Raw genomic sequence first — 10,896 nt, forward strand, 5'->3', positions numbered from 1 at the left:
AACACAAACACAAACACAAACATGAACATGAACACAAACACAAACACAAACACAAACATGAACACGAACACAAACACAAACACGAACACGAAGACGAAGACGAAGACGAACACGAACACGAACACGAACATGAACACGAACACAAACACGAACACGAACACAAACACAAACACGAACACGAACACGAACACGATCAAGAACACAAACACAAACACAAACACGAACACAAACACGAACACGAACACGGACACGAACACAAACACAAACACAATTTTTGTTCTGTTCGTTCGTCGTCGAACAGTGTTCGTTCGACGACGAAACACAAACTTCCTTACCCTAACACATCGGCCCACGCACCTCAGTGGATCGACTCACCCTGCTCCGTCATTGTTCAAGGCCAGCTTTATATTATGGGTTAAATTGTTTTAAAATATTCGATCTGAGCAGGAAACGGAAAGTGGACTGCCTCTATTCATTTGCTAAATTACATAATGTTTAGTAGCTTACTCCCTCTCTTTATTTCCCAAGATAAAGAAAGGGGATCGATCGACTAATTCGATCAGATCGAATCAAAGCATCTCGGAACCGATTCGACACGTGTCCGTTGACTAGGAAATCTCAGTTTTGGGGTAAAAGACAGAAATAGGTCTCTTCTTAGATCCGGTATTGGGTACGTGTCGTATTATCCAGGCTTTATAAAGTTCGGTAGTTAATTTCCGAATGGTATATTCGACTTTAGGGTAATTTCCTCTTCCCTCTTTTTCCCCCTTTCTTCTTCCTCAAAACATACGGCGTTCTTCCTCCCCTGATTGATCAGACGACGAGCCCTAATTTTCTATCGCCATGATCAGAAGACTGTCCCGCGGTGATCAATCCGTAAGTTTTCTCTTATTTTTGCAATTCTTCCCCGTCTTGTTCTTGGCGATCTTTCCGAATTTGATTCCACGGATTCCCCGGGAGGCGGCGTTTGCTGATCAAATCGCAATGTTCTTTTGCTTTTTTTTCCCCTCGCGGTATTTGCTCCAGGATCCCCGATACTTTGGCAGGGTGAAAGTTTGATTTTGCGAAATTTGGTGGCGTGAATGGACCTGGAGGCTCTTTCGTCGCTTAAATTGGGTTCTATGCTGCTATCTTGGTTGATCTTTATCTGATTTCAACACACAAGGGAACTAAGACGAGGGCTGATGGGGTCTTCTTGTGCGGCCAATTCCGGGCTCGCTCTTCTCTTGTCAGGGGAAGAAGATGGCACTAACGATCTACATAGACCACATATAATCTCGTTGTTTGACGAAAGCCGATCCATGTTGGTTGAGTCTCTGCTCGAACACATATTCAACCTGCCCAGAAAATCGTTAATTCCCTCGAAGCGGCCCGTTGATGTCGATTTCGTGCGGATGATCGTCAGAAATAATCAGCAAGATCAGCAGAATTGCCAGCGTGTGGCAGCAGAGGCAGTTCAGCTGGACAAGAACAGCATTTGTGGAGAGCTAAAAGGAGGAAGACACCCCCTGAAAGTAGAAGGTGTTGGCATTTTCAGCAGTGCCAGAGCAACTGCCTGTGTTGAGAGAGGCAAATGGATGTACGAGGTGGTGTTGGAGACTGCCGGAGTTCAACAGCTCGGGTGGGCAACCCTCGCCTGCCCATTCACTGATCAGAGGGGCGTGGGCGATGCTGACGACTCTTACGCCTTTGATGGGAGGAGGGTGAGGAAGTGGAACAAGGAGGCAAGGGCCTATGGTATGCCGTGGGTCGTCGGTGACGTAATTGGCTGCTGTATTGACCTCGAGGAGAGGGAAATCTCCTTCTACAGGAATGGGGTGTCCCTTGGCATTGCATTCCATGGCGTCCGCTGCGGTGGTGCCAAGGCAATTGGGTACTACCCTGCCATATCTCTGTCACAAGGAGAGAGGTGCGAGCTCAATTTTGGCGGCCGGCCTTTCAAGTACCCGGTCGACGGATTCCTCCCTTTGCAGGCCCCTCCGGCGCAGCGCTCGGCCGTGGCACACCTCGTTGAGTGCCTGTCTCGTGTCTTTGAGTTGCAGAGACTAAACAGCAGCTCCGGGTTTGTCTGTTTTGAGAGGCTGAGGGAGATGAAGATGTTCCCACTGCTGGAGGAGCTCTTCTACCCCATCTCCCGTGGCATCTGCGAGGAGCTCTTCTCAGTAATTGGGGAGGAAGATGTCGATATGGAGTACTTGGTGCAAGGATTTCTGGTGCCGTTTTTGCTGGAGCAATTGTCCCCGCGGCCGCCACATAATTCCACTGCCCTGAATCGCGCTATTGATCTCTTCCTCGAGCATCCACGGTCACGGGTGCTGCTCTGTTGCCTTATCTTGGTCCTTTCGCAGAGTTGTCGAACAGCGCCGCTGGTGTTGCTGGACTGCCCTTTCTCCGGCTCTTACCCGTATCTCGCTCTGGCCTGCCGTCTTCTCCAGCGGGAAGAGTTGATACACCTCTGGTGTAGTTTGCCAGATTTTGAGCTCTCCTTGGAGGGTTTCCTATCTAGGAAGTGCCCTAGCAAGCAGGACCTACAACAGCTGATTCCCTCAGATGTACAATCCAGCTTGACGCTCACTACTGCCACTCTCTCTCAAGCTGTGGACAAGGTCCGTCCCTCTCACTCTTTATTTTGTAAAGATCTCTCCTTTAACTGATTTTGTTTATGGTGAGAAGATCGAGGAGCTGCAGCGAGAGCTGTGCCAGATGGTGATGAAGTTGGGCCAGTCGCCTGGGTCAGTGTTCAGGACATTCGTGCAGAATTTCGTGGCAAAGGTGAGAGCAGCGGAGCCAAAGATGGCGTGGCCGGGGGCGTCGAGCAGCTCAGCCCTGGTCTCATTGTACATGGTAATCCTGCATTTTTTGTCTGAAGGGCCAAACCAGGAAGAGATGTATGACAAGGCAGAGGTTAACAGAGGCTTCTTGCACCATGGTGGGATCCGCTGCTTCCCTGCCTGGCTCCTTTTCAAGGATGATCCATACAGGGCAACCATCCCTAGGTTGGGGGGGTCCTTTTTCCATTTGAAGAAGGCCCACCCTGTGACAGTGGAAGCGTCAGAGGATATAACCTGGGAAGAGGGGTGCTTGGACGTGGAGGAGACAAAGGTGAGCCATGCCGGTGCAGAGAAACCCTGTTGCTGCTGCTGTTCTGGGTCTAATGGTGAGCTTATGAAGACGCTGAGCCCAGGAGGGTACCCAGTAGTTACCGAGCACCAGCAGTCCCCAGGCTGCGGTGACATTGGGGAGAGGTCGTCGGCTGACTGTAGCGCTGGAGCATTGAATGACGAGATTGTGGAGAAGCCCCAAGGCCATGACCAGGCCACGGCAATCCCAGGTTATCGACCTCTCCAGAGGCTAGATAGCCTTCCAAGCACGAGCCATTCATCTTTAGGTGTGCTTAAGGAGGATGAGCTTTTGGATGTTTTACTTCTGCTCTTCCACTTAGATGTTTCATCGAGTTTTAAGCAGGTGCCTCATCTCTCTTACTTTCGTCTTCTTTATTTACCACCTAAGGTTTGCGGGTTTGTGCAGGCGTTTTACTACAAGTCTCATTACGCATCACTGAGTGGCATGCTTGATGAGGTTGACAAACAGATGAGAGAAAAGCCGTTTGGAGAGCATCACAGGGCCCTGAGAGAAGCTCGCAATGTCTACCGCGAGGAACTGGTGGATTGCATTAGGCAGTGTGCATGGTATGCTTAACTAGCAATGTCAGTCTCCTTGCTGTTGGGAGGAGCCTTTCTTGATCTTTTTTCTTCGGTTCTAGGTACCGTGCCTCCCTTTATTCTTGGTGGAAGCAACGGGGAACTTATGCTTTGTGTGTCTGGGTGGCAGAGTTGCTTGCTGTACTCAGCCATGATGACCTGCACTTTGCTTACATCCCAGAGTTTTATCTCGAGACATTGGTTTGCTTCCCATTTTAGCCACCATCACAATCATCATCATCATCATCATCATCATCATTATCATCATCTTTCTCTCTCTCTCGACAGGTTGATTGTGTGCTGTCCCTGTGCAGAAGTGACCCACCGTTTGCCTCCCCTGAGATCCTGATTAAGCAAGGACTGTCTTCCTTTGTACGTCAACTCTACCCACTCATATCTCGCAGATTCGAGGACTTGATGGAGGAAGATGTCTGCTCATATGGGTTTCGGATTGCTCGAATACTCTCGCAGGTGACAGTGGTGGCGGGCCACTTTGATGATCCCAGAATTCAAAGCATGGATCTCAAGGACCTCCTCCTCCAGTCCATCGCCTACCTTGTGAGGCATAGGGACTACGTGGCCGCCTTTGAGAGGAACAAGATCGCAGTTGAGAGGATGCCCAGGGCGCTGCTCATGTCCTTCAACCATCGGTCATGGATTCTCATTGCCAGTGTGCTCAACCACCTGTGTGGTGGCTCTGGCTTCAGCCTGTCCAAGCATGAAGACTCGTCCTCTCCCCTATTCCAGGTAACCTTGAGAAAATCTAACTCGATGTAGTGGTATATCTGTCATTTCAGCCTCCTAGGGTTATTTGGATCTTTCCCTTCATCCATGTTTCCCTTTGGGGGCACATCTAAGAAGCGTTTGAACATTTCTGTCTTCTTTGATCTTTTTCTCTCTCATCTTTTCTTTCTGAAAAAAATCTCTCATCTTTTTTCCCACTGTAGGGACTGTTGCAGGAGGCTTGTCTTGATGATGAACAGCTCCTCCCCTCCTTCCTAAATCATCTGTTCAACACCCTTTGCATGATGATAACTGAGTTCTCCATCCTCATTCGAGACAGCCAGGACAGCTATCAGGTGCGCTCAATGGGTGATGAATTGCGGGTTTCTCTGAAATTTCATTTTTTCTGATGATTCTGTCTTATGCAGTTGGTGGATCCGCAGCAGAGAAAATGCAGCATCATCTTTGATCTCTCATGTGGGCTGGCACGGATCCTTGAATTCTTCACCCTGGTGGTTCCCCAGGCTTTCCTGCTGGGACCCGACATGAACCTACGAAGGCTGACTGAGCTGATTGTGTTTGTGTTCAGCCATTTAATCTCTACACCGGACGCAGACTTGTAAGCCACATGACTTCGCCTTCAGGCATTGCTTCTTCTCTGTCTGATCTCCAATAGCAGGTCATTTCGTCGCCATGGGCAGCCCGCGGAAAAGACCAGCCGGGCCATGATGCTTGGCCCTCTGGTGGGGATCATTGTCAACCTTGTAGATGCAGGGGACAACTCCATTCAAAATGGGAAGAACGATTTGGCAAGAATTTTTGCCTCAATGGACTGCCCGGCCGTTCACCTTGGATTGGAGCACCTCTTGGGGTACAGCTGGGTTAGTCTACTTAAACTCCGAACCCTAAACTCTAAATTCTAAAACTTAAATTGAGTTCTTCTTCGGTTCATTGCCAGGCTGGGGACAATCCCTCCCCACTGAGGTTGGCGGCATTGGAGAGGTTTGTGGGTAGAGTAAAGAGCATGGAGCGGAGCAACGGGGGCGAAGATGGTGACAGCAGAGAGTGTTGCTACATTTGTTGCGCGGCGGAGGCAGATGCAGTGTTTGAGCCGTGCCGCCATCAGTCCTGCTTTGGGTGCATCACCCGGCACCTTCTCAACGGGAAACGCTGCTTCTTTTGCAATGCCACTGTCATGGACGTGTTGAGGTTAGACTCACCCTAACCTCTCTTGTAAAATACAGATATCATTAAGTATATAGTGCACAATGCTGGTCCTCGTTCCAAGGGATTTTTTCTTGGTGTGGCCCCTTGGGGAACCTGTAACTTGTAAATTTGAGCCATAAATGTGAAGGAGCATCTTTCAATCTATCTATTCCTTCCCATCTCTCTTTTTCTCTCTATTTATTTATCATTGATCAGTCAACCCCACCTTTAGTTGACCTGAAGCTTGGTTGGGCTGACCCAGACCTAGGTTGAGTCGACCCCAGACTTTATCATCATATTCGAGTCAAGTAGTTCGATTTATGGTTGTGTCAGCTAGATATCCTCGTTATCATCGGCATTGGCTTTCTTGTTTCTGTTTATTTTCTTGGATTTCCTTTCATCATTTTGTTTGTCTTTCTTGTATTTATATTTACTAGTGGGGCCGGCTCGCAATGCTCGTTTAAAATAGTTTTTCGTGCCTTTGTGTGGGGTGCGGTGCGAATTTTGTGATTGTGTGGGGCGCGGGAGGTCGGGGGAGGAGGACGGGGCGGCGGCAGGGAGGGGATATCTCACTCTCTCTCTTCTCTCTCTTCTCTCTCTTCTCTCTCACTCTCTTGTCAGCCAATCAGCGTCCATAAGGGTACACCAATTTCACACATCGCACCACACAGAATATTTGCTCACCACACCGCACACGCCGCAGTTATGTGCACACGCCGCAGCCCTGGCCCTCCCCGCCGCCGGCCCGGCCCTCTCCCGGCCACCCGCACCCCTTCGCCGCCGCCCGCGCCTCCTCCCCGTCACCGCGGCCATCCTCCCCCGGCCGCCTGCACCCCCTCCCCGCCTCTGCCCCGCCCTCCTCCCCCGGCCTCCCGCGCCCCCTCCCCACTTCCCTGGGGCGGCTCCGTCGGCCTGAGTGGGTTGACCTCCGCCCGGCTCGAGCGGCGGCGGGGAGGGAGGGGGGGGGGCGCAGGCGGCGGGGAGGAAGCGGGCGGCCGGGGGAGGAGGGCAGGGCAGCGGCGGGGAGGGGCCTTGGGAGGCCGGGGGAGGGTGGGGCGGCGGCGGGGAGGGGGCTCTCTCACTTTCTCTCTCTCTCTCTCTCTCCTCTCTCACTCTCTATCTTCTCTCTCACTCTCTTTTCAGCCAATCAGAGGCCAGAAGGGTACACCAATTCTATTATACTAGTATAGATGTAAATGACCCATTTATGCTGGCCCCACCATGTAACCCCATAAGAACTATTGGGGCCAGTCATTAGGGTTTGTTTAGAACCTCTCTCCACCAAACCCTAGAAATGGAGACTACCTAAAGGCTTGAGGAGAAGGAGCAGAATGAAATCATAACATGATATCAAAGCATCTACATAGAACGATCATTGTCTTTTTCCTCCTCGTGGTGTTCCAGTTGCGGTGGTGTGTCCCTCTTTTGTAGTTGAAGAACGATTGTTGGCTCCAACTATAGAGAATCTTCGTGTGTAGATCGATGCTAAAGTCTGCGGCAATTGTCTCAACCTCGTCATTCTCGACGATTGTTTGCGTACCAGCAGTCCAAAGTTACTAGGAAAGTACAAAGGTGACCATTGCTCCATATGGCAGTGACAAACCAAAATTTGGGTTAAATAATGCTCTGATTTATGCAATAATATCTATAAAATTGAACTTACTTGGTGTAGGGCAAGGGTAGAATCCACAAGGAGCAGGTAATGAGAGAGTAATCTATTTTTTAAAGAGCAAAATCAATGAAATGAGGGAAAACTAAAATAAATTATTATAAATGAATGTAATAAATATTTATGTTATTTAAAATAACATTTATTATGACTTTTAAGAAAACATTGAGATTTTTTAGGGCAAGAAATGAATGTTAAGGGCAAATAGGACCTTAGGCCGCCGTTTCCGCAACAAAATCTATGAGTGACTGTGCTGGAGCCCACAATTTGCAGGTGATGGCACATCGCAGAGTTGTAAAATTGGGCATCAACAGGTAGTGGATGAAAAACACTATATATTTTGCTACAAGAGGAATTTTTGAGTGCCGTATGTGTTGGAAAGCTTGAATTCTAGCTACCCATTGGAATGACCTAGAGAAAACTATGAACAAATTTAAATCAAACGTTCAGGATATCACACAAAACTTGTTGTCACTTCCCCAAGGGCCAAGTGGTGCTTTTCTCCTAGAATCTTAATCACGCTTGAACTCTGATGGAGGACCATCCGGAAGATCAAGCCTGGACTCGTCAACAGCAGCGTCGCAGAGCCTGAGCTGACGTGAAGAACCCAAAATTCAGATATCAGGTTTGACGACAACGTCCTAGCATCGTTTATTTCTCGCACGTGTCATTTCATTTGACTTTATGGATGCCCCTTCCCCCATGTATGGGCATCCCATGTCCGTTTGTTTTCTGTAGTTTGTATTTGTTTTGATCAGTCCTTAGGGGAGAATGCTTGTTTGGCTTGCATACGAGGTCGTGGTCGCTGCTTCTTCTCCATCTTCAAGGCCGACTAACCCTCCCTGCACCGTCTCTGCTCGCACCGAGATCTCTCTCGCCCTGGATTTCTTCGTCACACAGCGACGGTCCGACTAGCCTTGAGCGTCCGGGCCAAAGTCCACAGGTTACATCCTATATCTCCCCTCGTAACAATATTATTACTTTCGTCAGTACCGATCTCGTTTGCTCCTCTACCGAAAGTTTTTGTGTCATAGGACTAGCCATGGAAACTTGAGTTAGGGGTTTATTCTTTGGTGTCGGATCTGCATCGCTCTTGACGATGGTCCGGATGCTCACGGACAGTGATTGTCCCCCATCAAGTCGGTCTTCAAGTCAATCATCTGGGTCATTGGGAGCTTGTCCTTGCCATGACCCCTCGTGCCGATTATCTGGACAACCATCTCAGGTCAGTAGGTTTATCGTCATGCTTCTCATTGATTTTAAAACTTGTGCATCATGTATCCTCGTTCGCATCACGCACCTTCATCCTTCCCCATGGTGTGATACGAGCCGTTCGATCCCGACACTTTGTGTTACATCAAACTCTGTTTCCCACACTCTTGTAGAACTAGACTGGATAAAAAAATCTGATGCACTAGGCCTAAAACAAAAAAATGGGAGTAAGAATCCAAGATGGTATACAAAGAAAGGGAGAAGAGATTAAGTACAAGTGTCCTAACTCTCCCATCCATTGGATTTAATTCCTAGGGTTTGGTGGGCTAGGGTTATTTGATTCCCTGACTAGATCCACATTCACTCCATACCAGATTTGAAAATAAGCCTTTTAAATTTATATTGAGGGTTAGTTCCACAATTCTTGCTTTCAGTTAACCTGGTTCTTAAAGAGGTTTAAATGAACTTCCATAATGGGCTTCTCGTGTATTGGGCATCTTCTTATTATCAAGGAGATGGCTTGGGATTTTCCTAAAATGATGAATAATGCCAGTGGAAATATAAAAATAAATGGTAAAAAAAATAAATGCGTTCTTTTATTGATCTAATTTTATGTTATCACACAGTCAACCTACCACGGAGGAAGAATTCATGCAACGGTGAGAACCTACTAAATTTTGGATGAGCACTAACTAGGATATTTGTTTACTTCTGAACAGTGTGAGACAATCAAAAGCTGATTCTTTAAGATGCGACATGGTAGAGGAAGCAGGCCAGAAACTCATCCTTCAAACTAAATAGGATGGATGATCGACGGTAAACCAGGTGCTCTTTCCTAATGTACCAGAGGTATTTAAATTCAATGGCTTCAATCTTCTTGATTGGAGCGAGTATATTGAGATGGTGCTTTAGAGCAGAAGACTAGACGATCATATTACGCATTAGGTAGACCCAAGCAATTGCAGATACAAAGCATGGGAGCGAGACAATGCTAATGTTTGTCAGTGGTTGCTGAGCTGTATGGCTGGAGATCGATTTCGAAAAATACCTCTTTTTAAAGACTACAAGGAGGATTTGGGACCACCTTCAGAAGACTAATGTCATGAAGAGTACATTTGAATTGGTGACGAAGGTGAATATGCTGGTATATGGTGAAATGTCAGTTGAAGAATACACAGAAGAATTTGAAACCTTGTGGCTGGTGATTGGCCCTTTCAGGACAAAAAAAATCCTGAAGTGTGGCAATCAGCTTTAAAAGTTTGCATGTTCAAGGTTTTGATGGGACATGAGTACGAGAATTTATGAAGTCAGATCCTTAATCGTGAATGTGTGCCTAACCTGGGGGAAGCTTTCCGAATTATTTTAGTTGAATAATATCACATCAAACTGATCGCTAGTATTGTTAATGACAAAGATGGGGCAAGTTTTTCTGTGAAGACAAAGCAACAAAAAGGAGTGTTTGAAGGGCATGACAGTACAAATGACAAGGTGGTAAATATATGTCCATCCTATAGTGCTCCTATTGTAAGAAGAGAAGCCACATGAAAGAGAATTCCAGGATTTTGAATCCATGCCTCGGACCAGTCCAAGCTCATGCAACAAATGCTAAAGAAGCTGAATCTGAAGCTAGGGAAGGATGAGCAGAAGGTAGATGGACTATACATGTTGAAGATTATGATCAGTTGGAGGAGGAATTTGAGAAACTGAAGACTATGGCCTGAGCTGGTGAGATAACATCGTATTCTCCTCATGGTTTTTCTGACTGAATTGTTGATATGGGTGTCACCGATCATATGACTCCCTACTATATGAAGTTCCATAACTACGCTCTATTTGAATGGAATAGAGTGTTTATTGCACGAGGGGAAATTCTGTGTGTCACAAGGATAGGCTACATTAAAATTTCTGAACTGGGTATTATTAAACATGTCCTTTATGTTTCAGGCCTTCGGACACAGCTTATATCACCCCAGATCTAGTTAAAGATTTACACCTTATATTTACTACGGCAGCTGATGGGTGTTTTGATATGATAATGCCAAGAATGTGAATACTTAACTCTTTACAAGAAGAATGGGCTCATGTACGTAAGTGATCTTGCTAGTAATGATCACACATCGAACCTTCCTGCTAAGGAGCAGGAAAATTTTTTCATGAGCATATGATAAGGCAAAAAACAGTCGGATAATGATAACAGTCGGATAATGATAAAAATTCTTCTACAAGACATTGGCATATTTACTTGATCAGGAGGGTGTTGTTCGTGAATCCTCATGAGCATATAATAAGGCAAAAAACAGTAAAAGTCATCATTAATTCCTAGATTAAACAACAATTTTTTAAAATGTTTCCTTATTAAGTTTAGACTTGAGTAAGGGTTAATCC

The 10,896-nt window shown here is 47.0% G+C and overlaps 1 protein-coding gene across 2 annotated transcripts; it reads left to right on the forward strand.

The window, feature by feature from the left end:
* Positions 1 to 721: 721 nt before the first annotated feature.
* LOC144704197 (E3 ubiquitin-protein ligase RKP) lies at positions 722 to 5,793 on the forward strand. Of its 2 annotated transcripts, none has more exons than XM_078576509.1 (11): positions 722 to 876; positions 1,027 to 2,606; positions 2,674 to 3,465; positions 3,529 to 3,689; positions 3,764 to 3,902; positions 3,990 to 4,073; positions 4,173 to 4,448; positions 4,649 to 4,780; positions 4,853 to 5,043; positions 5,101 to 5,305; positions 5,383 to 5,793. In XM_078576509.1, the coding sequence occupies exons 2-11, from the start codon at positions 1,185 to 1,187 to the stop codon at positions 5,647 to 5,649; spliced, it is 3,669 nt and encodes a 1,222-aa protein (XP_078432635.1). In that variant the 5' UTR covers positions 722 to 876; positions 1,027 to 1,184; the 3' UTR covers positions 5,650 to 5,793. The 2 variants fall into 2 exon arrangements, with proteins under 2 accessions (XP_078432635.1, XP_078432636.1); XM_078576510.1 differs by having other exon boundaries at positions 5,104 to 5,305.
* Positions 5,794 to 10,896: the final 5,103 nt, after the last annotated feature.

Source organism: Wolffia australiana, chromosome 6 (assembly GCF_029677425.1).
Source record: "Wolffia australiana isolate 7733 chromosome 6, ASM2967742v1".
Taxonomy (NCBI): Eukaryota; Viridiplantae; Streptophyta; class Magnoliopsida; order Alismatales; family Araceae; genus Wolffia; species Wolffia australiana.

Bases quoted from the DNA above. Each gene is read 5' to 3' on its own strand.
- LOC144704197 (XM_078576509.1), top strand. From the start codon at position 1,185: ATGGGGTCTTCTTGTGCGGCCAATTCCGGGCTCGCTCTTCTCTTGTCA. The intron at 3,466-3,528 runs GTGCCTCATCTC...GGGTTTGTGCAG, and splicing joins TTTCATCGAGTTTTAAGCAG to GCGTTTTACTACAAGTCTCA. The intron at 5,306-5,382 runs GTTAGTCTACTT...GTTCATTGCCAG, and splicing joins ACCTCTTGGGGTACAGCTGG to GCTGGGGACAATCCCTCCCC.